Source organism: Triticum dicoccoides, chromosome 5A, assembly GCF_002162155.2.
Source record: "Triticum dicoccoides isolate Atlit2015 ecotype Zavitan chromosome 5A, WEW_v2.0, whole genome shotgun sequence".
NCBI lineage: Eukaryota > Viridiplantae > Streptophyta > Magnoliopsida > Poales > Poaceae > Triticum > Triticum dicoccoides.
The window spans coordinates 714,334,656-714,360,008 of NC_041388.1; the positions used below are offsets into that span (position 1 = coordinate 714,334,656).

A 25,353-nucleotide genomic window follows, 5' to 3' on the forward strand; every position below is an offset into this window, starting at 1 on the left:
TTCACCGTCACAATACGCTTCTTCACGTGAATTTACGCTTTCAATTCGAATTTAAAACATATAAGCGAGGCGGTACTAATCTATAGAAAAATAAACTAATGGCTGAAGAAAAATAGGGCACAACCCTCTCTACACGCACACAAACCAAACCGGAGATAAAACTTCCTGTACACGCACGCGAAACTGGTACTGAAAGACAAAAGCCCAATAGAAGCCAACATGTAACTAGCCAGAGTCCAAACCGCCAAGTCAATCCGGACGCCTCACAATTCCTTCCCCTACATACCCACACGCATCGTCCCCAATTATATTTCCTTTTTATTCGGGTGTTGGTGGAGTCGAGCGCTGAGACGGCGAGCAGCAGCCGGAGCTGGAAGAAGGGCCAGAAGCCACCCGCGATTGCCTGCACCCGCAAATGGACCGGACGTTGGGGTAGACGCGGTCTGCATGGCGGGCACCCTGAACCGCGCGGCCTGGCGCCGAGGCTGAAGCCCGCGAACGGAGCCTGCATGGTTGTAGCCGAGGACGATAGCACGCGGCATGATGCAGCTCAGGTCGGAGGAGGATCCGGTTGCGGTCGGAGTGGAAAGAGGACCATCAAGGCCAGCAGCGGCGAGCAGCGTGCTGCGCTGGTGAAGGAGCGCACTAGCTAGGTGGGACGAACGGACGAGGCCGAGATCGGCGAGGCCCTGTGATTAGGGTTGCCGCCAGATCAGTCCCTCAACGGTGGTTTCTGGAGGCCTCCAAGTCGCCTCTACGTTGACTAAGCGACGCCGCCGGTGGCTATCTCCACGACGAGACCGCTCCGCCTCGAATCCCATATTCCCATCTCTTTGGAAGTTCCATGCCACGACAGTGCAATCACGCCTACACAAGGACTCTCATGCAGCCGAACGTCCGCACCGTGTCATCTTCCTTGTGCTCATTGTCGTGTTGCCGCTGCCGTGCTCTGGGTCCATGCCTGGACACATCGATGCCTATCTGTTTCCACTGCCTCGCCCCCAGCGGCCCAGCCTCCTGTGCGCCGCCCTGGAGCTGACCTATCGCCGACTAACCTGGGAAATATGTTGCCCCGCCCATGAACCCTGTGCAGCCCTGGCTGGATAGGCTTCGGTCAAAATCTCCGTAGCTGTTTGGTGTTCAACTTATTTCAACCATGCACTGCTGGTGCTGCGGACGCTTCAAATTCTTGGTGCATCGGAAAGGATCACGAGTACAGTGTTATAAATGTATAAATAATAATGTTTGCTATTGATTTGCTAAAGGCCCAAGGTTGGAAGGCCCACTATCACATCACGTGGTGGGCTGGGCGTGTTATGTGCTGACGTTCTGCATGCAGTCCTCCTACCCTAGCTAGTTCCCCACAGAGCACACCCGCCGCCGATGCCGCCGCTAGCTCGCCGCCGTCCGCCTCCTTCCCTGTGGGCAGGCAGCACCGCAGCAGTGTTGAGTCCAGCACCAGCACCAGAAGCAGAACCTTCCCTCTGTCGGTGGTCCGTCCGTCCGTTGAGGAGGGCAAGAATGAAGGGCGGTAGGAAGAACCTGCGGCGCGCGTGCGGGGAGGGCACCGCGGTGACGCTGGCGGAGGGCGAGAGCATCATGCAGGTCGTCACGCTACGCGGCTCAAACCTCATCGAGGTACCTTCTTACCTTCTTTCCCTCTCTCTTAAAAATTGCTTCTTGCTTTTCACTCACTCTGCCGCCGTGCTGGTTTTAGGTGACCGACGGCGAGGGCGTCAAGTCTCACAAGAGCTTCTGGATCAAGAACGGTCAGTCAGTTGATGATGATGCTCCTTTTGTTTGCCACTAACTTACACCTGATGATGATGATGATGAATGAATGAATGAATGAATGAATGAATGAATGAGTGAATGTGCAGGGAATTTCGTGGTTGTGGATGCTATTGGCAGGGACGAGGCTCTCGAATCTGGAAGCAAGATAGCCTGTGTCGTCTCACGCGTCCTCTTTCACGACCAGATTCGCGCCCTCGAGAAATCCGGCCAATGGTCAGTCTCTGCTCTGCTGCTCCCTCAATGAATATTTACTTCACTAACTACTTGTTGACAAAGTAAACATTAGCTAGTTACTACTTACTTGGAGTGGATTTATGTCCCCTAAATGCAAGTATGCAAATTCTAGGACAAGTTTGTATGTACTGGAGACCTGTCCTAGTCCTAGCAATATATCCTACTTACCAAGCTGCAGTATAGGCTTGTATGTAGTGTGTTCTACTTCAATCACCCAGGCCAAGATGTACAATAATAATTTTCCAATTCTAGGCACAACTCAAGACTTCCTTTTGTCGCGATAGAATTTAATTTGTAAGAATACACCCTCCTAGCCTAGTCCTGGCAATATGTCTAAATTTCTTGGGTTTATGATAGCTGTCTGTTACTCCCTCCGTCCCATAATATAACATCATTTTGCAAGCTATGTTAGGTTGCAAAATGGTCTTATGTTATGGGACGGAGGGAGTACTTAACTATATGTCTGCTGTGGTTGCTTGTAATCTGATATTATGACCTACTTCCCAGTTTGTGGTAGTTTGTCTGGCTGTTTTAGTAATAGTACCTCTGTCCCATATTAACTGACGCTCAAATGAATGTATCTAGACGCATTTCAGTGCTAGATACATCTGTTTGAGCGTCAATTAATATGCGACGGAGGGAGTATAATGTATGCATACGATGGCTTGGAAACACTATAGTTGTTTAACCTTCCAATTTTCTAAAAAATCGGATCAAATTCACTTTCCATGTGATATGCTGGTAGGTGGTAGCCAGTGCTGCATTTCAACAGCCTAAATGGTGTGGTAAAAACAAAATATTAGGGCAAACAGCCTAAATGGTTTGATTCTGGTTTTGCCTGCTCTGATGGAACATGGAAATGATACCGAACACTGATACTATATGAAAATGTTGATGTGATATAAGTTGATGGCAAAATTCTAATACTCCATTGTACTAAATAAGCGACAATTAATGTGGATCAGAGGGAGTAATGAAGATCCTAAAATATTTCCAGAAGGTCTTGTAATAATAATGTGCCAGTTTGTTGGTTTTCGTACGAGCTCTGCATCAGTAGTCTATCTACTTGATAAAATCAGGATTGTTAGCTTGTTACTGATTCACTCATCTTTCTTATGCCAGGCCGGCTATCTTCAAGTCAAGTCCCAATGGGTGGGCGACAGGTCCACAAGGAACGACATCACAGGCTGAGGAAGAGCACAACTCTGATGAAGACGACGATGATCATATGCCGCCACTTGAGGCAAACACGAACAGAAATAGACCGTTTGACGTGCATTCCAATACAGAAAGTGACTCTGATTCTTGAACTGGTAGACGACTTGGGAATAGTCATCATCCTATGGTTACCGTCCACCTAATGTATTTATGCTTGTCGAATTTGGGCATGACATCATAAACTTACGGCCCAATCTGTCAAAGATATAGTAGTCAGTGCGTGCGTTTTGTCGACATTAAGTGGCAGGGCATGTGGAGGCCTGTCACCTATAGTGTAATATATGAAGAAAACAAGAATTTTGCACCTAGCTTATTGTGGTTGTGGATGTTATTGTGCAAGTCTGCTTGCTTTCCACCTTGAAAGTGGATTGAAAAGGACCCAACAAGCTAGCTTTGCTTTGCTTTGCCCTGCCTAGTTAATTCCAGTTGTACTAGGTCTCAAGATGGTGCCACAGCTGCACAAGAAACAAATTCACCGATTTTGACAATTCAAGTCACACAAATTGATATGATTTACTCCTACTGATGAACAACTCTTGCCATATGAGAGCCTCAACAAATTAAGCTACCTACCTTTAGAGGAGAGGAGCATAATATATATATATTATAGGTGCTCTGCATTTTGCTAATAGCTTAAGTATGGGTTCATTCTCTTGTCGGTGCATTGTTAATGTGTTTGTTACTTATTAAATCTTTAATATTGTGCTTTGACTTGGGTAGAAAGAAGTGGTGATGATATTATAAATTGGCAGGCATTCCTTTGAATACTTGTTTTCCAGTTGCCCAACTCCTCTCTAAATATGGTTTTAATCACCATTAAGCAATGTTATCTTATTAATATCCTGTGCAGAAGGTGATGGAGGAAGGGGCCGGGGCCGTGGACCTCCTCCTCAAGAGTAGATTTTGTAGCTAGGTTAATTCTTGCATTTGCTTTTATATACGGTACCAGACCTGGGTATCATCATATCATTCCAACTTGTGTGGCATCCTGAATGTGTTTATCATAAAATCTAGCTTTGTTTCTGATTTAGTATCCTGAGGATGCATGCATGGTAGCTGGAATCAATCAAATTAAAATTGCCTGGCGTGCTGGTGATTTAAAGTAATATTCCTCCTCTGGCATGGCTTGATCAAGATTTGTGGGCACATGAAAAACTACATACTAGAGAATAAATAGATAACAAGGATTTGTTTGCTCTGCCTACCATTCTGGTTGAGAAATACAGTAAGTTGTTGGTGGCTTTGATGTGCTCAAGCCAAACCGGGGGTATGCTTGATGTGCTCAAGTTCCTGATGCTTGATGCTTCCTTGGGGCCAGCTAGCTATGCTATGGTGTTGGTGGACGCCTCCCTCTGCTAACTTAACTTTTCTCCCTCTTCTCCTTCTCCTAGGATGATTTCTTCTGATACTTTTTTTGATGACTTAATTAATTAATTAGGAAGATCGATGCCTCACAAGTGCACAACAATGAAGCTGACAAGAGGTTTCAAGGCTCATTTCATGGATTTAAATTTCTGAATTGTTCAAGATGATTTTATATTTTTGGCTATTAATCTGCATGTGTTTAGAATACTGTTTAATTTCTATTCACTTCATTCGCTGCTACTCAATACTATAAAATAATAACTGGACCATAACACTTGTACTTGAGTTCCCTCCACATTTTCTCATCCGGGCCGGCTTGGGACCGGCACAGTGTTACACTGCAACAGTACAAAACACGAATTACAAACGCACAGCCACACTCACCAAGGCATTGTTTTTTTTTTTGAAATGCTCACCTGAATATATTTCAAAAGTGGCAGTAAACACCAAGGCAATATTCACACACACACACACACAGTGGCATACAACAATAATATTCACACACACACAATGGCACAAAACAACAAACAATAAATTGTTAGCAGGACCTAAGTAAACAAAATCTAGACCCTCAAGGTCTCGAAAATACTCATGCTAAAAAAAAAAGGTCTCGAAAATACTCTAGGAAGCTAGAGCCTGATTATCTTCATCACTCGGTACAGAAAAAGATTCTGCTGTTTTAGCCATTAATAAATATATGTGAAATATGGAACATAACGACATGAACGGATACCTTGTGTCCTAAAAATCCAGGATGCATGTAAGAAAAATGCACTCGGCAGGTGTTTAACTAGCGAGCTGTCAATTAAGTTACAAGTTCCCCAGCAAACAAAGAATATTAACTCAAGATTCCGTAATCGTGATCAAATTAGTCAGAATGTTGGAAATATGCCTTAGAGGCAATAATAAAATGGTTATTATTGTATTTCCTTGTTCATGATAATTGTCTATTGTTCATGCTATAATTGTATTAACTGGAAACCGTAATACATGTGTGAATACATAGACCACAACAATGTCCCTAGTAAGCATATAGTTGACTAGCTCGTTGATCAATACATGGTTATGGTTTCCTGACCATGGACATTGGATGTCATTGATAATGGATCACATCATTAGTACAAGACCCAATCCTAAGCATAGCACAAGATCGTGTAGTTCGTTTGCTAGAGCTTTTCTAATGTTAAGTATCATTCCTTAGACCATGAGATTGTGCAACTCCCGGATACCGTAGGAATGCTTTGGGTGTACCAAACGTCACAACGTAACTGGGTGGCTATAAAGGTGCACTACAGGTATCTCCAAAAGTGTCTGTTGGGTTGGCACGAATCGAGACTGGGATTTGTCACTCCTTATGACGGAAAGGTATCTCTGGGCCCACTCGGTAATGCATCATCATAATGAGCTCAATGTGAGCCACGGGATCATGCATTACGGAACGAGTAAAGAGACTTGCCGGTAACGAGATTGAACAAGGTATTGGGATACCGACGATCGAATCTCCAGCAAGTAACATACCGGTGGACAAAGAGAATTGTATACGAGATTGATTGAATCCCCGACATCGTGGTTCATCCGATGAGATCATCGTGGAACATGTGGGAGCCAACATGGGTATCCAGATCCCGCTGTTGGTTATTGGTCGGAGAACGTCTCGGTCATGTCTACATGGTTCCTGAACCCGTAGGGTCTACACACTTAAGGTTCGGTGACGCTAGAGTTGTTATGGGAAATAGTATGTGGTTACCGAAGGTTGTTCAGAGTCCCGGATGAGATCCCGGACGTGACGAGGAACTCTGGAATGGTCCGGAGGTGAAGATCGATATATTGGACGAAGGGTATTGGAGTCCAGAATTGTTCTGGCAGTACCGGGTGACGACCAGCGTGACCGAAAGGTGTTTCGGAGGCCCCGACAAGCGTTGGGGGCCTTATGGGCAAAGGGGAGGGGGCACATCAGCCCACTAAGGGGTTGTGCGCCCCTCCCACCCCATCTCACGTAACGTGGAGAGGTGGGAGCGCCTCCCCTAGGGCAGCCACCCTCCCGGCTTGGGGAGCAAGTTTCCTAGGGGTGGGGGCGCCCAAACCCATCTAGGGTTTCCCCTGTGGCCGCCGCCCCTCGCCTAGGGAACCCTAGGGCGCCTCCTCCACCCCCTTCCCCCTATATATAGTGAGGGAGAGAGAGGGCAGCCGGACCCCTTCCCTGGCGCAACCCCTCCCTCCTCCAACTATTCCTTCTCCTCCGTAGAGCTTGGCGAAGCCCTGCAGGAATACCACAAGCTCCACCACCACGTCGTCGTGCTACCGGTGTTCTCCCTCAACTTCTCCTCTCCCCTTGCTGGATCAAGAAGGAGGAGACGTCCCCGGGCTGTACGTGTGTTGAACACTGAGGCGCCGTCCGTTCGGCACTAGATCGGATCTTCCGCGATTTGAATCACCGCGAGTACGACTCCATCAAACGCGTTCTTGTAACGCTTCCTCTTAGCGATCTTCAAGGGTATGAAAATGCACTCCCTCTCTCTCGTTGCTAGCATATCCTACATTGATCTTGGTGAAACGTAGGAAATTTTTGAATTATTACTACGTTTCCCAACAGTGGCATCATGAGCTAGGTCTATGCGTAGATTCTCTGCACGAGTAGAACACAAAGTAGTTGTGGGCGATGATTTGTTCAATTTGCTTGTCGTTACTAGTCTTATCTTGATTCGGCGACATTGTGGGATGAAGCGGCCCGGACCGACCTTACACGTACACTTACGTGAGACAGGTTCCACCGACTGACATGCACTTGATGCATAAGGTGGCTAGCGAGTGTCTGTCTCTCCCACTTTAGTCGGATCAGATTTGATGAAGAGGGTTGTCGGTGTCAAAACCGGTGGATCTCGGGTAGGGGGTCCCGAACTGTGCATCTAGGCGGATGGTAACAGGAGACAAGGGACACGATGTTTTTACCCAGGTTCGGGCCCTCTCGATGGAGGTAAAACCCTACTCCTGCTTGATTAATATTGATGATATGGGTAGTACAAGAGTAGATCTACCACGAGATCAAGGAGGCTAAACCCTAGAAGCTAGCCTATGGTATGATTGTTGTTCGTCCTACGGACTAAAACCCTCCGGTTTATATAGACACCAGAGAGGGCTAGGGTTACACAGAGTCGGTTACAATGGTAGGAGATCTACATATCCGTCTCGCCAAGCTTGCCTTTCACGCCAAGGAAAGTCCCATCCGGACACGGGAAGAAGTCTTCAATCTTGTATCTTCATAGTCCAAGAGTCTGGCCAAAGGTTATAGTCCGGCTATCCAGACACCCCCTAATCCAGGACTCCCTCAGTAGCCCCTGAACTAGGCTTCAATGACGATGAGTCCGGCACGCATATTGTCTTCGGCATTGCAAGGCGGGTTCCTCCTCCAAGTACTTCATAGAAGATTTTGAACGCAAGGATAGTGTCCGGCTCTGCAAAATAAGTTCCACATATTGCCATAGAGAGAATAGTATTTACACAAACCCAATCTGCTGACGTATTCCGTAGGCATGACATCACACCACGGCCAAGCCTTTATTCGAATCGTTTTACTGTCCCACCTCAGCGCGTTTAGCGAGGCGGTTTCCTTGGCACGTCTTGTCGAAGCAGAGATCGTGTCCCCTTTATTTACGGGATTCTCATCAATATGGACGTGGGCAACCTAGTCGTGCCCGTTGGTAAATCTCCTCGATCAAAAGCGAATCCCAAACGGTCACGGGGAGGGCTCTTGGTATTCAACCTCTTATAAAGAGACCAAGGCTTTACTCCTTTCTTTCGATCTTAATCGAATTCGCCCTTCTCCTCGAGTTCCAACACTCAAGACTTCAGATCTAGGCGCTTTGGACCTTCGACGATGTCCGGCTCCGACCTTCAAGGTCGATGGATGCCTTCCTCCGTTACGGAGGAAGACGTGCTAAGGCTAAGAGATGCCAGGTTCTTGACCGGCGAAATCTCGCATAGGCTGCCTGCTCATGGGCAGGTCATTCCCACTCCCAAGCCTGGTGAGAGCGTGGTATTCGTGCCTCACTTCCTTCGGGGGCTAGGCTTCCCGACGGATACCTTCGTGAGGGGGCTCATGTTTTATTATGGGCTGGAATTTCATGACTTAGCTCCGGAGTCCATCCTCCATATTTCATCATTCATCGTCATGTGTGAAGCCTTCCTCCGCATCACTCCTCACTTCGGACTATGGCTCAAGACCTTCAAAGTAGAGCCGAAGATGATCGAGCGATGGCCCGCGGAGTGCGGTGGTGCCGTTATAGGCAAGAATGTTGATGCTCCATGGCTCGAGTGCTCTTTTCAAGAGGAGTCCAGCTTATGGCAACGAGAGTGGTTTTATATCACCACTCCCAGGGGCACCGAGTGGGTGGCGCCATCTGCCTTTTGCTCGGGTCCCCCACCACAGCTAGCGTCATGGGTTAATAAAGGACTGGACTGGGGGCCGTCCAAGGACGTGCCCTTGTTGCAGGGCCGCATCCGAGATCTCCTAGAAAGAGACATCAGCCTGGTTGTGGTGACGCAGGTCATGCTGATTCGCCGAACCCTGCCCTGCAAACGTCGTCCCCTCCGCCTGTGGGAGTTCAATCCGGAAGGACCACGAGCTCTCCAACATTTTATGGGTGCGACGCCCGTGGAGATGTACAAATTGTTCTTCGGATCACAAGCAATGTGTCCGGATTTGACCGAGGACGCGGGTCTGAGCTGCAATCGCCCGGATACTCAAGTAAGTAGCCCTGTGCCCGGACTCGCAATCCGCATATTTATCATAAAATTGCCCTCAAAAGAATTGTCCTTTAAACAGGAGTGGATAGCGAAAGCGAAGCTAATCAGGTGTCCGGCCCCCCTCCCTGAGACCACGCCGGATCCCGTGCTAGTTAGAATGTTGGAGGTTGTGCCTTTGGAGGAAAGCGAGGGAGGGGACAAGGAAGCTATGGCCTCCTTGAAGGAGGCTGCTCAGAAGGGAGGAATCGAAAATTCCTCTCCTCAGGGGAAGAAGAGGACCGCCTCTGGAGACCTGGAGACCATGGCCTCAAAGCGGGAGAAGAAATCTTCATCAGAGGGTCCTGCGCCGGGGGATACTTCAGCCGAATTATGCCCTCAATGGGATCAGCCCTCCACCGAGCCGTAAGTAGAGAGGGGTTTTCTTTTTAAGAAATGAGAGAAATCCTTGCTTTATATTTGAGAAAAGTAACCGAAAATTTACCTTGTAGCTCGGACCTTAGCCCTCCTCAGCAGAGCTCGTCTTCGGGGGATCTTCTTCCGGAGATGATGGAGAGCTGAACGCCTCCCCCTGTCTTACTGCCTTGCGAGGCGGGCGACCCTGAGGTATCATCGCGGAGGGTTTCTCCGAATCCGGCAGGGCCGGAAGGTATTCATATGCCCCCCCAAAGCCCTCCGCATCCGACCTTTGAAAAGGGCCATCGGACGAGTCCAGCACCGTCCAGTGCACGGTCGGAGGAGCTGAAGGATCTGCCAGGGCGAGCATCTATCTCAGAGGAGCACCATGCATTGATGGGTACGGTGATTGAGAGGATTTCATCCGCGGAGAGCGGATTGCACGAGGCCGTCAGGAGTTTACTAACAGGTTTTGAGGTACGCGAATAATGTACCCTTTTTGACAGTTGCGCATAAATAAGATGCGCCCTGTGTAGATAGTAGCCCTGAGACTCTGTGCGTTGTCAAAAGTGACGGTGCCCAGAGGATCATAATCCCAGGTCTAATGTGCCACCTTCATACGTAGGTGGCGAAGTGTCCGGTGGTCAGTCGTACTGATGAATTTGCTGAACTAAAGCGGCAATTTGATGTGGCAGATGCCGACATCGCGCTTGTCAACAAGCGGCTTGACGAGGCACAAGGTATGTAATTTCTCCAGCGGCACCTGGTAAGAGGAGCTTGATGCCAGTATCTTACAACGTGTGCTCTTGATGCAGATGGTGCCGCTGGCATGGAGAATCTTCGGGCGGAACTTGGCCGAGCCAAGGAGCAAGCCAGGAAAAGTGATGCGGCTGCCGGAAAGGCAATTGAAGAGCTGAAAGCCGAACGGGCTGCTCACTGCCGAAGCAAGAAGGAAATGGCCGAGATGGCCATGAAGCTGAAGAGCGCTGCTGACCGTTGCAAGCTTGTTGGAAAAGAAGATCGGGCGGAACAGACGGACCTGGAGAAGGCCGTTGCAGATTCCAAGGATGCTCGCTCTGCGATGAGAGCTATGAAGGAGGAGCTACGTCAGGCCGGAGATATCACGGCTGGAAAGCCCTTTATGCTGCGGAGGAAGTTTTGTGATCCTAAACATGCTCCGTTAGACCGGATGTGGAGTACGGCGGACACCTATCTGGATTTGGCAGCGAGTGCCGCAGATGAGGCCGAACACTTCTGAGATCAAGAAGATCGCGAAGTGGAAAAGCTCTTCTGGTCGCAGTTCCACAATCCAGAGCGTCCACTGTCATTAGCCGATCGTTTGGCCGAATGGGCGGAGCTAAATAGGTTGTCCGGACTCGCCATGAAGTATGTCATGAGTCATCTGTGGTCGAAGAGGCCAGAGCCAAAAAGTTATTTCAACTTGGTGCAACAGTTCCTTGGTGCGGTGCCGCATATCAATGTGATGAAGAGGTCAGCGTGCATAGAGGGTGCGTGGATGGCTCTTGCCCGTGTCAAGACATACTGGGTGAAGATGGAGGCCACCGTTGTTGCATCCCAAGACTCGGACGGAAGCCGAGTACCTGCCGAGCACTATTTTCAGGAAGTTCTGCAAGGCGCTCGTTTAATAGAGACGCAGTGCTCAAAGGATACTATGTTCGAATAGCATATATTATTGTAAAACAATGTTTTGATAAATTGTAGAAGCTTTTTATAATTGTGCATGCAAGTATTATAATACCTCCTATGCGGCCGTTTAGGATATATATAATCTGAAAGATGGCAGTCGTCGGCTTCAGCCCTCAAATAATGCGGGGGTGTTCGCAGAAGGCGCATTTTCACACTTGATCCAACGTCTTGGTCCTACAAAGGAGGTGATAGCGCAGCGAACTAGGCAATCAGACTATGATGCTTTATTAGTTTCACTTAGCCATAGGAGTTTGACAGTGAGGCTACTATATAGCCCCTGGTGGCGCCTGCGCTAGCCCGAACTCAGGGCGCGTATGTGCCTGCCGGGAAACGGCCCTTCGTTAATGCGGAGGAATCCTAAAGATTCCGGTAGGTCATCGAGTGGTTGACCAGTCTCACGCTATATCATGACAGTCAGTTTTCGGCTTTCTCTACTGAGGTGCTCGCCTGGCCGAACCGGGGCACAATCGTAGTAGTTCTCCTGGTGCCCCTTAGCCGATAGAGCGGAACGTAAGGCAGTAAAACACAGGAGCCGTGCAAACCCAACATTTGACCAAAGACATGATTCGAAGCTGATACATATAAGGCCAAACTCGCGACGCCGAACACTCCCTAAGGTATTCGGTCTTTATGAGGGTGGGCGGAACAACGCCCTTGGTAATAAGCCCCTTGTGTCCAGGTACGCGCAATTCTGACGTGGCCACTGATGTCTACTACACAACCTTCTTCTTGTAGACGTTGTTGGGCCTCCAAGTGCAGAGGTTTGTAGGACAGTAGCAAATTTCCCTCAAGTGGATGACCTAAGGTTTATCAATCCGTAGGAGGCATAGGATGAAGATGGTCTCTCTCAAGCAACCCTGCAACCAAATAACAAAGAGTCTCTTGTGGCCCCAACACACCCAATACAATGGTAAATTGTATAGGTGCACTAGTTCGGCGAAGAGATGGTGATACAAGTGCAATATTGATGGTAGATAAAGGTATTTGTAATCTGAAAGTATAAAAACAGCAAGGTAACTAATGATAAAAGTGAGCGTAAACGGTATTGCAATGTATGGAAATAAGGCCTAGGGTTCATACTTTCGCTAGTGCAAGTTCCCTCAACAATACTAACATAATTGGATCACATAACTATCCCTCAACATGCAACAAAGAGTCACTCCAAACTCACTAATAGCGGAGAACGAACGAAGAGATTATGGTAGGGTACGAAACTACCTCAAAGTTATTCTTTCCAATCAATCCGTTGGGCTATTCCTATAAGTGTCACAAACAGCCCTAGAGTTCGTACTAGAATAACACCTTAAGACACACATCAACCAAAACCCTAATGTCTCCTAGATACTCCAATGTCACCTCAAGTATCCGTGGGTATGATTATACGATATGCGTCACACAATCTCAGATTCATCTATTCAACCAACACAAAGGACCTCAAAGAGGGCCCCAAAGTTCTACCGGAGAATCACGACGAAAACGTGTGCCAACCCCTATGCATAGGTTCATGGGTGGAACCCGCAAGTTGATCACCAAAACATACATCAAGTGAATCACGTGATATCCCATTGTCACCACAGATATCCACGGCAAGACATACATCAAGTGTTCTCAAATCTTTAAAGACACAATCCGATAAGATAACTTCAAAGGGGAAACTCAATTCATTACAAGAGAGTAGAGGGGGGAAGAAACATCATAGGATCCAAATATAATAGCAAAGCTCGCGATACATCAAGATTGTATCATCTCAAGAACACAAGAGAGAGAGAGAGATCAAACACATAGCTACTGGTACATACCCTGAGCCCCGAGGGAGAACTACTCCCTCCTTGTCATGGAGAGCACCGGGATGATGAAGATGGCCACCGGTGGGGGATCCCCCTCCGGCAGGGTGCCGGATCAGGGTCCCAATTGACTTTTGGTGGCTACGGAGGCTTCTGGCGGCGGAACTCCTGATCTATTGTTGCTCCCGGATGTTTTTAGGGTATATGGAGATTAATAGGCGGAAGAAGTACGTCGGTGGAGCTCCGAGGGGCCCACGAGGCAGGGGGGCATGCCCAGGGGGACGCCCTCCACCCTCGTGACCTCCCCGGAAACTTCTTGCAGTAGGGTCCAAGTCTCCTGGATCACGTTCGGTGAGAAGATCACGTTCCCGAAGGTTTCATTCCGTTTGGACTCCGTTTGATATTCTGTTTCCTCGAAATACTGAAATAGGCAAAAAAAACAGCAATTCTGGGCTGGGCCTCCGGTTAATAGGTTAGTCCCAAAAATAATATAAAAGTGGAAAATAAAGCCCAATATAGTCCAAAACAGTAGATAAAGTAGCATGGAGCAATCAAAAATTATAGATACGTTGGAGACGTATCAGGCATCCCCAAGCATAATTCCTGCTCGTCCTCGAGTAGGTAAATGATAAAAAGAGAATTTTTGATGCGGAGTGATACTTTGGCATAATTTCAATGTAAATCTTCTTAATCATGGTATGAATATTCAGATCCGAAAGGTTCAAGACAAAGGTTCATATTGACGTAAAAAATGATAATACTTCAAGCATACTAATCAAACAATTATGTCATCTCAAAATAACATGGCCAAAGGAAGTTCATCCCTACAAAATCATATAGTTAGGCTATGCTTAATTTTCGTCACACAAAGATGTTCCCAACTTCTATACCCCCGATGACAAGCCAAGCAATTGTTTCATACTCAAATAATCTCAAACTTTTTCAACCTTCACGCAATACATGAGCGCGAGCCGTGGACATAGCACTATGGGTGGTATAGAATATGATGATGGGGATTGTGTGGAGAAGACAAAAAAGGAGAAAGTCTCACACCAACGAGGCTAATCAATGAGCTATGGAGATGCCCATCAATTGATGTTAATGCAAGGAGTAGGGATTCCCATGCAACGGATGCACTAGAGCTAAGAATGCTCAACAAAAGAAAACTAGTGGGTGTGCATCCAACTTGCTTGCTCGTGAAGACCTAGGGCATTTTGAGGAAGCCCATCGTTGGAATATACAAGCCAAGTTCTATAATGAAAAATTCCCACTAGTATGAACAAGACAACTTATGAGACTCACTATATGAAAATCATGGTGCTACTTTGAAGCACAATATATGAGACTCACTACATGAAGAACAAGGTGCTTCTTTGAAGCACAAGTGTGGAAAAAAGAGATAGTAGCATTGCCCTTTTTATTTCTCTTTTTTTTGGGCCCTTCTTTTTTCCTTTCTTTTCGTCCTTTCTCTCTTTTTTTGATTGGGCAATGCTCTAATAATGATGATCATCACACTTCTATTGGTTACAACATAATGATTACAACTCGATACTAGAACAAGATATGACTCTATATGAATGCCTCCGGCGGTGTATCGGGATGGTGCAACGAATCAAGAGTGACATGTATGAAAAATAATGCATGGTGGCTTTGCCACAAATACTATGTCAACTACAAGATCATGCAATGGCAATATGACAAAAGTAAAGCATGTCATGATGATGATGATGATGATGATGATGATGATGATGATGATGATGGAAGTTGCATGGCAATATATCTCGGAATGGCTATGGAAAAGCCATGATAGGTAGGTATGGTGGCTGTTTTGAGGAAGATATAGGGAGGTTTATGTGTGAAAGAGTGTATCATATCACGGGGTTTGGATGCACCGGCGAAGTTTGCACCAACTCTCAATGTGAGAAAGGGCAATGCACGGTACCGAAGAGGCTAGCAAATGGCGGAAAGGTAAAAGTGCGTATAATCCATGGACTCAACATTAGTCAAAAGAACTCATATACTTATTGCAAAAATTTAGAAGTCATCAAAAATCAAGTACTACGCGCACGCTCCTAGGGGGATAGATTGGTAGGAAAAGACCATCGCTCGTCCCCGACCGCCACTCATAAGGATGCACAAGCCAGGTACACTTCATGCTTCAAATTTGTTACACCACTTTAACCATATGTGCATGCTAAGGGACTTGCTAACTTCAACACAAGTATTTCTCAAATTCACAACTACTCAACTAGCACGACTATGATATTATCACCTCCATATCTCAAAACAATTATCAAGCACCAAACTTATCTTAGTATTCAACCCACTAAAAAGAAAGTTTCACATATCTTGAATACCAAGTATATTAACATTAAGAAAATTACCATGCTATTAACGACTCTCAAAATAATCTAAAAGAAGCATGAGAGATAAAGTTTCTTTAAAAAAACCACCACCGTGCTCTAAAAGATCTAAGTGAAGCACTAGAGCAAAAATTATCACGCTCAAAAAGATATAAGTGAAGCACATAGAGTAAACTATCAAGCTCAAAAGATATAAGTGAAGCACATAGAGTATTCTAACAAGTTTCAATTCATACATGGCTCTCTCAAAAGGTGTGCACAGCAAGGATGATTGTGGTAGACTAACAAGCAAAGACACAAATAATACAAGACGCTCCAAGCAAAACACATATCATGTGGTGAATAAAAATATAGCTCCAAGTAAATTACCGATGGAAGTGGACAAAAGAGGGGATGCCTTCCGGGGCATCCCCAAGCTTTGACTTTTTGGTGTACTTAGATTATCTTGGGGGTGCCATGGGAATCCCCAATCTTAGGCTCTTTCCACTCCTTGTTCCATAATCCATCAAAAGAATTCACCCAAAACTTGAAAACTTCACAACACAAAACTCAATAGAAATCTCGTGAGCTCCGTTAGAGAAAGAAAACAAAAGACTACTTTAAGGTACTGAAGTGAACTTGTTCTTTATTTATATTGGTGTTAAACCTAATGTATTCCAACTTCTCTATGGTTTATAAACTCTTTTACTAGCCATAGATTCATCAAAATAAGAAAAGAACACACGAAAAACAGAATCTGTCAAAAACAGAACAGTCTGTAGTAATCTGGATCAAACGTATACTTATAGAACTCATAAAATTCTCAAATAAATTGCTGGACCTGAGGAATTTATATATTAATCATCTGAAAAAATAATTAACTAAATAGCACTCTCCAAATAAAAATGGCAGTAATTCTCGTGAGCACTAAAGTTTCTGTTTTTGACAGCATGATCAACAAGACTTTCCCCAAGTCTTCCCAAAGGTTCTACTTGGCGCAAACACTAATTAAAATCATAAAACCACATATAAACAGAGGCTAGATGAATTATTTATTACTAAATAGGAATAAAAACCAAGGAACAAAAATAAGGTTGGGTTGTCTCCCAACAAGTGCTATCGTTTAACGCCCCTAGCTAGGCACGATGATTTCAATGATGCTCACCTAAAGGATAAGACTTTGAACATAAAGAGAGCATCATTAAGAATATGACTAGCACATTTAAGTCTAACATGCTTCCTATGCATAGGGATTTTGTGAGCAAACAATTTATGGGGACAAGAATCAACTTGCATAGGAAGGTAAAACAAGCATAACTTCAAAATTTCAAGCACATAGAGAGGAAACTTGACATTATTGCAATTCCTACAAGCATATATTCCTACCTCATAATAATTTTCAGTAGAATCATGAATGAATTCAACAATGTAACCAGCACCTAAAGAATTCTTTTCATGATCTACAAGCATAGAAAATTTATTACTCTCCACATAGGCAAAATTCTTCTCATTCGGAATAGTGGGAGTATCATAGGAAACTCGAATACTATAAATTGTTTCCACATTAAAAGAGTAATGTTCAGAAAATAGGTAATCATAATCATGAAAAGTTTTATAAATATAATCATCACTACTTTTTATAGCATAAGTTTCATCACAATAATCATCATAAGTAGCAACTTTGTTGTCATCATAATCACTTTGCATATCAAAACATGGAAGGCTAAAAATATCATCATTATTAAACATAGCATCCCCAAGCTTGGGACAATCATTACTTGCAGAAAATATATTCTAAAATATGTTATCCTCATCAAACATAGCTTCCCCAAGCTTGGGCCTTTTTGTATCATAAGCATAATCACTCTCAACATTAATAGCATGGATAACACCAATAGTATAGCAATTATTATATTCTTCCAAGCATGTGCCAAAAAGATTTTCAAGATCATAAGAAGTATCATTATCTTCATTTTCATGAGGCACAGCAATAATAGGAGCAACTTTATTTGGGAGAGATACCTTTTTACCTCTCTTCCTTTTTCTTTTCTTCTTCTTTACCACATCGTGTGTGGGTTCAATCCTCTTTTTGGAGCTCCTTATTAATGAGATTGGTTGAATAGGAGGCTCCACCTCGTTACCTGATAATAGGAGGATATTGGGAAGTCTCTTCCCTTTCATTAGTATTCTCTTCATCTTCTATTTGTTTCCTTTTCTTTATGTTATTGGCAATATAAGTATTTTCAACGCAATTCACCGCACAATACATATAAATCTTCTCTAGATCAAAACCAAGAAGTTTGTAACGGGCTAATTCTGGAAGATCATTAGTTAAACGTTTCATTTCTTCATAAACCATAAGCAAACTAAGTTCATTATAATGTGCAAGGGAAATCAAGTCATCACAATTTTTGGACACGATCAGATCGTCAAACAATTTGCATCGGATAGCTAAATGACCACTTTCATTGCAAAGTCCACATGTACGGCCAAGATAATTTAAATTTTCAGCACATTCATCTAGCTCTTCTTGCAAAAATTTGGTTTCTAAGTACTTATGCCTCTTAAAATATCTATCTTCCCTATTCAGTGTGTACTTGCAAACCCAATCTACTCCACAAAAATTGACATTTTATAGGAGGTATTTTCATCATAACTAGTGCAATCATCATTAGCATCCTGGATATTCAAAGAATTCGTACTAACAACATTGCAATCATGCTCATCATTCAAAGATTTAGTGCCAAACATTTTGTAGATTTCTTCTTCTAGCACATGAGCACAATTATCCTTTCCATCATACTCACGAAAGATATTAAAAAGGTGAAGTGTATGAGACAAACTCAATTCCATTTTTTATATAGTTTTCTTTTATAAACTAAACTAGTGATAAAACAAGAAACTAAAAGACTCGATTGCAAGATCTCATGATATACCTTCAAGCACTCACCTCCCCGGCAACGGCGCCAGAAAAGAGCTTGATGTCTACTACACAACCTTCTTCTTGTAGACGTTGTTGGGCCTCCAAGGGCAGAGGTTTGTAGGACAGTAGAAAATTTCCCTCAAGTGGATGACCTAAGGTTTATCAATCCGTAGGAGGCATAGGATGAAGATGGTCTCTCTCAAGCAACCCTGCAACCAAATAACAAAGAGTCTCTTGTGTCCCCAACACACCCAATACAATGGTAAATTGTATAGGTGCACTAGTTCGGCGAAGAGATGGTGATACAAGTGCAATATGGATGGTAGATAAAGGTATTTTTAATCTGAAAATATAAAAACAGCAAGGCAACTAATGATAAAAGTGAGCATATACGGTATTGCAATGTGTGGAAATAAGGCCTAGGGTTCATACTTTCGCTAGTGCAAGTAACCTCAACAATACTAACATAATTGGATCACATAACTATCCCTCAACATGTAACAAAGAGTCACTCCAAACTCACTAATAGCGGAGAACGAACGAAGAGATTATGGTAGGGTACGAAACCACCTCAAAGTTATTCTTTTCAATCAATCCGTTGGGCTATTCCTATAAGTGTCACAAATAGCCCTAGAGTTCGTACTAGAATAACACCTTAACACACACATCAACCAAAACCCTAATGTCACCTAGATACTCCAATGTCACCTCAAGTATCCGTGGGTATTATTATACGATATGCGTCACACAATCTCAGATTCATCTATTCAACCAACACAAAGGACCTCAAAGAGTGCCCCAAAGTTCTACCGGAGAATCACGACGAAAACGTGTGCCAACCCCTATGCATAGGTTCATGGGTGGAACCCGCAAGTTGATCACCAAAACATACATCAAGTGAATCACGTGATATCCCATTGTCACCATAGATATCCACGGCAAGACATACATCAAGTGCTCTCAAATCTTTAAAGACTCAATCCGATAAGATAACTTCAAAGGGGAATCTCAATTCATTACAAGAGAGTAGAGGGGGGAAGAAACATCATAGGACCCAAATATAATAGCAAAGCTCGCGATACATCAAGAATGTATCATCTCAAGAACACAAGAAAGAGAGAGAGATCAAACACATAGCTACTGGTACATACCCTCAGCCCCGAGGAAGAACTACTCCCTCCTCGTCATGGAGAGCACCGGGATGATGAAGATGGCCACCGGTGAGGGATCCCCCCTCCGGCAGGGTGCCGGATCAGGGTCTTGATTCACTTTTGGTGGCTACGAAGGCTTTTGGCGGCGGAACTCCCGATCTATTGTTGCTCCCGGATGTTTTTAGGGTATATGGAGATATATAGGCGGAAGAAGTACGTCGGTGGAGCTCCGAGGGGCCCACGAGGCAGGGGGCGCACCCAGGGGGGCGCGCCCTTCACCCTCGTGACCTCCCCGGAAACTTCTTGGAGTAGGGTCCAAGTCTCCTGGATCACGTTCGGTGAGAAGATCACGTTCCCGAAGGTTTCATTCAGTTTGATATTCTGTTTCCTCGAAATACTGAAATAGGCAAAAAAACAACAATTCTGGGCTGGGCTCCGGTTAATAGGTTAGTCCCAAAAATAATATAAAAGTGGAAAATAAAGCCCAATATAGTCCAAAACAGTAGATAAAGTAGCATGGAGCCATCAAAAATTATATATAGGTTGGAGACGTATCAGCCACATGCCAAAACGCCAGCCTCCTCCTTGGTTATACCAAGAAACCAGGGAATGTATATCAACAAGAGACAGTAAAAAAGGTTTACGCAAGGTCTTAATCTAAAAAGAATCCTTGGAACGGGTCTCTGCTGCACGTCTGCACCTGTGTCTCCGTTGTGCCGTATACTGGACGGGCGTGGCACGATGTTCATCTATAAAAGAGAGGAACTTAGTTGAAAAAGATCGTGCGAAAACGTATGTTATACTAAATAAACAAAGTATGATTCAAAAATCAATAAAATTGAGCTTTATTGTCTCTTGTTTTGTATGCGCGGAGCCCCTAGTACAGGGGTATACGGCTGTTAAGCCTTTATCAATTGTATGTTTATGCCGGACTCGTCTAGCCGTGTCCATGGTCTTAATGACCCGTTTAGGTGCTTTGGCTGGTGAAGCCGTTTTAGCGTGGGGATGTCAAGGCAGCCGCACAGTCTTCCGCGCGGGAGGAACCCTCAATGTTTCCCTTCAGTGAGATGATGCCTCGTGGACCGGGCATTTTAAGCGTAAGAGATGCATAATGCGGTATTGCGTTAAAGCGGGCAAAAGCTTCGCGTCCCAGTAGTGCTTGATAGCTGCTTGAAAATGGGGCGATGTGGAAGGTTAGCTTTTCGCGACGGAAGTTGTCAGGGGAGCCGAACATAACTTCTAGCCGGAGAGAACCCATGTAATGGGCATCTGGGCCTGGCGTTACCCCTTGAAAGGAGGTGTTGCTATGGCGAATTTTTGTTGGGTCTATCCCCATGTGGCGGATTGTGTCCTGATATAACAGGTTTAGACCACTACCGCCATCCATCAGGACATGTGTAAAGTGGAGTCCGTCGATTATTGGATCTAATACCAAGGCAGTCCAGCCTGCGTTCCGGATACTTCTAGAGTAATCCTGATGATCGAAGGTGATCGGTTTTAACAACCATTGGCAAGGCTCCCTTGGGGTAGGCCATATGGTGCGTACCTCTATAGGCGCTGCTCTATTTTTCCCTTTTGTCACGTGAAGTAGGTTTTCTGTTTTGACTTCCTGCAGGAAATTCTTTTGTTTCCCGGTGCTCTGCTCGTGGGGTTCGTCATCCTCATCACTTGGTGTGTCGAGCCCCTTGTGTTCGGCGTTGAGTTTGCTGGATTGTTTGAAGACCCAACAATCTCTGTGGGTATGGTTTGCAGGCTTCCCGGGGGTACTGTGGATTTGACCTATCTTGTCCAAGATTTTGTTTAGGTTGGATAGCTCGTCCCTGTTATCCTTGAGGGGCGTCTTTTTTTGATTCTGTCGCGAGCTTTTGAATCCGGCGTTGGCTGCCATGCTCTTTGGGCTGTTTCCCTTATTCCGACGCTGGTCCTTGCTGCGTCGGGGTTTTCCGTTTCCATCCCTAACTTCGGATGTAGCATCTTGCCAACCAGCTGTCCTCTCCTGTGCAAAAGCGGATCATGAGGCTTGTTAATGTGGCCATTGTTCTTGGCCTTTCTTGGCTGAGGTGTCTGGCGAGCCATTCGTCTCGAACGCTATGTTTGAAAGCTGCTAGGGCTTCGGCGTCCGGACAGTCGACTATCTGATTCTTTTTAGTAAGAAATCTATTCCAGAATTTCCGGGCTGACTCTCCGGGTTGTTGAGGTATATGACTTAGATCGTCTTGCATCCGGAAGGCGGACATAGGTCCCTTGAAAATTTTCCCGAAAAGCATCCTCAAGCTCTTCCCAACTTCCAATGGTATTTTCGGGAAGGCTTTTAAGCCAATGCCGGGCTGGCCCCTTGAGCTTGAGGGTTAAGTATTTTATGGTGTGGAGGTCATCTCCTCTGGCCATGTGTATGTGGAGGATATAATCCTCAATCCAGACCCCAGTGTCTGTTGTTCCGTCGGATGCCTCTATGTTTACGGGCTTGAATCCCGCTGGAAATTCATGGTCCAGCACCTCATCGGTGAAACATAGGGGGTGTGCGGCACCCCTGTATTTGGGTGTGCCGTGATGTTCGGATATTTGTTGTGTTGCGTTGCTTACTAGAGCTTGCTTTCTTTGGCCCGTAGATAGATCTGGCTGGGCCATCTTTTTGATGTGAATCCTTGGGTGGATCGCGTGCCGGCTTGTGTGCGGCGCCACTTGCCGCTCTATGTTGGCCATGGGGTCGTCTATCCGACCGGGTGGCTTCCTTATTTTTTGATCACAGGGGCTCTAAGGCCTCCTCGTCAAATTCAGGCAGTAGCTTTCGCTTCGGGTAGCTTTTTGTGCGGCGACTGCCACCGTATTTGTCTGCAGTGTTGAGTACTTTGCTCCATCTAATTCTGAGTGCATCTTCCGCTATTTTAAGCTTCCGCTTCTGTTTTTTCAGGCTATGCGCAGTGGCGAAGAGCCTTTTGTGGAGGTTCTTCTACTCCAGCAACTTGTCCGGCGTGAGGTCGTCTGGACTGTTATTTTCACCGGGGACGGGTTGTTCGGTTTGTTTATCAAAGTTGCCCTATTCGGACGGTTGCTCGAAGGCGTGTTCATCGTCCGCCGGCTCGCCCTGCTCTGTGGCTGGGTCTGTATGGCTGCTGTCTCTGTCAAGGCGGGGCGTGGAGCGGCGCTTACGTTGCCGCTTTGACTGCTTTTCAAGGGAACGATCCCTCATTGCATCCCGGTGTTCCTCGTCGTCGCTTCCTTTAGGTGTGTCCACCATGTATACATCATGAGATGAGGTGGTTGTCCAGTGCCCTATAGGTGCTAGTTCCTGTTCGTCTCCTACATCATCGTCCATACCGTCGATGTCTTCGGAGTCGAAGTCGAGCTCGTCGTTTAAATTATCGACAGTGGCTACGAAGTGGGTGGTGGGTGGGTATCGAATTTCTTCGTCGTCCGCATCCCAATCCTACCGGTCATAGTCCGGCCAGGACTCTCCTGTCAAAGAGAGAGACCTAAGTGAATTCAGAATGTCGCCGAAGGGCGAGTGCTGACAGATATCCGTGGCGGTGAATTCCATGATCGGCGCCCAATCGGATTCGATTGGCGAGGGCACGGAGGGTTCGGAGTCCGGAGAAGAGTCCGGCACCCTGGAGTCACGGGTTTCACAGGGGATAGGGATGGTGTTCGGCACAATCGCCGTTGAGACTGCAGCCCCCGGGACGGGGTCTAGCCACACGTCCTCGATCGGCGCGATCGGCTCCGAGCTAAGGGTCAAAGCGGATACGGGTGCGGCCTCCAGGGCACTGTTCGGCGGCAGAGCTAAATCAGGGCAATTATGATGGTATATGATGGGCTAACTGAGATGAGAAAAGCTGGTATGAACTCGACCTCTTTTGTTTTTGTAAATATGATGAGTCCGGCGTTCTTGATTCAGCTTATTATGAATAAACATGTTTGCAATGACAATTAGAGATCATAGTTGCTTGTGCCATGCTTGATTAGCTATGAGTTATAATGATTTACCTTGTATGCCAACATGCTATTGAGATGGTTATGATGTGGTATGATGGGGTGGTATCCTCCTTTGAATGATTTAAGCGACTTGACTTGGCACATGTTCACGCATGTAGTTGAAACAACTCAACATAGCCTTCACGAATATTTATGTTCATGGTGGATTATATCCTACTCATGCTTGCATCCAATGTTTATTAATTTTAATGCATGTACATGGCTGTTGTCGCTCTCTAGTTGGTCGCTTCCCAATCTTTTGCTAGCCTTCACTTGTACTAAGCGGGAATACTGCTTGTGCATCCAATCCCTTAAAACCCAAAGTTATTCCAGATGAGTCCACTATACCTTCCTATATGCGGTATCTACCTGCCGTTCCAAGTAAATTTGTATGTGCCAAACTCTAAAACTTCAATTAAACATTCTTTTTTGTATGCTTGAATAGCTCATGTATCAACAAATGTTGTCCTTATCTTCCATGTCAGGCGGGTTATTCTCAAGAGGAGTGGACTCCGCTCCTCACTCACGAGAAAATGGCTGGTCACCGGGATACCCAGTCCCATACTTTATGCAAACTAAATCAAAATTAATTGCAAACAAAACTCCCCTGGGACGTGATGTATGTTGGAGGCACTCGTTGTTTCGAGCAAGCCATGGATTGATGCTTGTTGGTGGAGGGGGGGGGGTATAAACTTTACCATTCTGTTTGGGAACCGCCTAGCCATCTCTTAGTTGTTACGTTGACAATGAAAGTATACCGCTCAAAATGCAATTTATCTCTATTTCAAAACCGAGCTCTGGCACCTCTACAAATACATGCTTCCCTCTACGAAGGGCCTATCCATTTACTTTTATGTTGAGTCATCACCCTCTTATTAAAGAGCACTAGCTTTTTTTAGAACCGGGCTTTTACCCCTTTCCATTGCAAAGAACGGAAATACAACCTTTTCAAGCTAGAAGAATAGGAGGAGGGAAAGAGGTATAGCGAGTTCTAGCACTACCAGGAAACCCACCATACTCGCTCGCCGTCGAAACGAGTATCATCGGGCGAAAACCTGGATAGCACAACATAGCACCTAACCTATTACATTCTCAAAAGATCAGACCAAAGTATCAAAAACACAGTCGCATGGAACTCGAGGGGGAAGTAGTATTCAGATCGCGCGCCCGTCATCTCCTCATCCAGCACATCTCCAGAGAGCATCAGGCACCTTGGATTGGTTTCTTGACAGCAGCACACATCTTCATCAGCTGCATCGTCCCAGTCCTGATCATCTCAGCTCCAGCACAAAGATCCTTGGCATCCTCTCCTTGTTGAAGCCCTGTCCAATAGAGTAGAAAGGAACATAGAGAAAACACAATCTCAAAAGGAGTCTTAATTTGTTTCTTTTCGAAGGTAGCTCGATTGCATGCCAACCAAATTGCCCAACATACGGCCGCTAAGCCCACCGCATAAAACTTTTGCTTCCCAGGAAGGAATCTGTGGCACCACACGAAATATTGCCAGTAGTCCGACGGGCAACTATCAGTGCCAAGAGCTACTCCAATGGATCGCCAAACAATTCTGGCAATGGGACAAGTAAAGAACAAGTGTTGCACCGTTTCCACCTGTTTGCAGAAAGAGCAACAGGGATTCCCTGTCCATTTTCTTTTGCTCATCACTTGTCTAGTAAGGACTGCGTCTTGCGACATTTGCCACAGAAATATCTTGATTTTAAGAGGGATCT

The 25,353-nt window shown here is 45.5% G+C and overlaps 1 protein-coding gene across 1 annotated transcript; it reads left to right on the top strand.

Moving 5' to 3' along the window:
• The first annotated feature begins 1,391 nt into the window (after positions 1-1,391).
• Positions 1,392-3,473, top strand: LOC119298629 (probable RNA-binding protein EIF1AD). Its single transcript, XM_037575959.1, has 4 exons — positions 1,392-1,638; positions 1,718-1,769; positions 1,881-2,007; positions 3,151-3,473. Exons 1-4 carry the CDS (start codon positions 1,522-1,524, stop codon positions 3,335-3,337), a joined length of 483 nt encoding a protein of 160 aa, XP_037431856.1. The 5' UTR covers positions 1,392-1,521; the 3' UTR covers positions 3,338-3,473.
• The last annotated feature ends 21,880 nt before the right edge of the window (positions 3,474-25,353 follow it).

Excerpts from the sequence above, each read along its gene's own strand:
- LOC119298629 (XM_037575959.1), top strand. The coding sequence starts at position 1,522 with ATGAAGGGCGGTAGGAAGAACCTGCGGCGCGCGTGCGGGGAGGGCACC. Across the intron at positions 1,770-1,880 it reads GAGCTTCTGGATCAAGAACG|GGAATTTCGTGGTTGTGGAT; the intron begins GTCAGTCAGTTG and ends GTGAATGTGCAG. Across the intron at positions 2,008-3,150 it reads CTCGAGAAATCCGGCCAATG|GCCGGCTATCTTCAAGTCAA; the intron begins GTCAGTCTCTGC and ends TTCTTATGCCAG.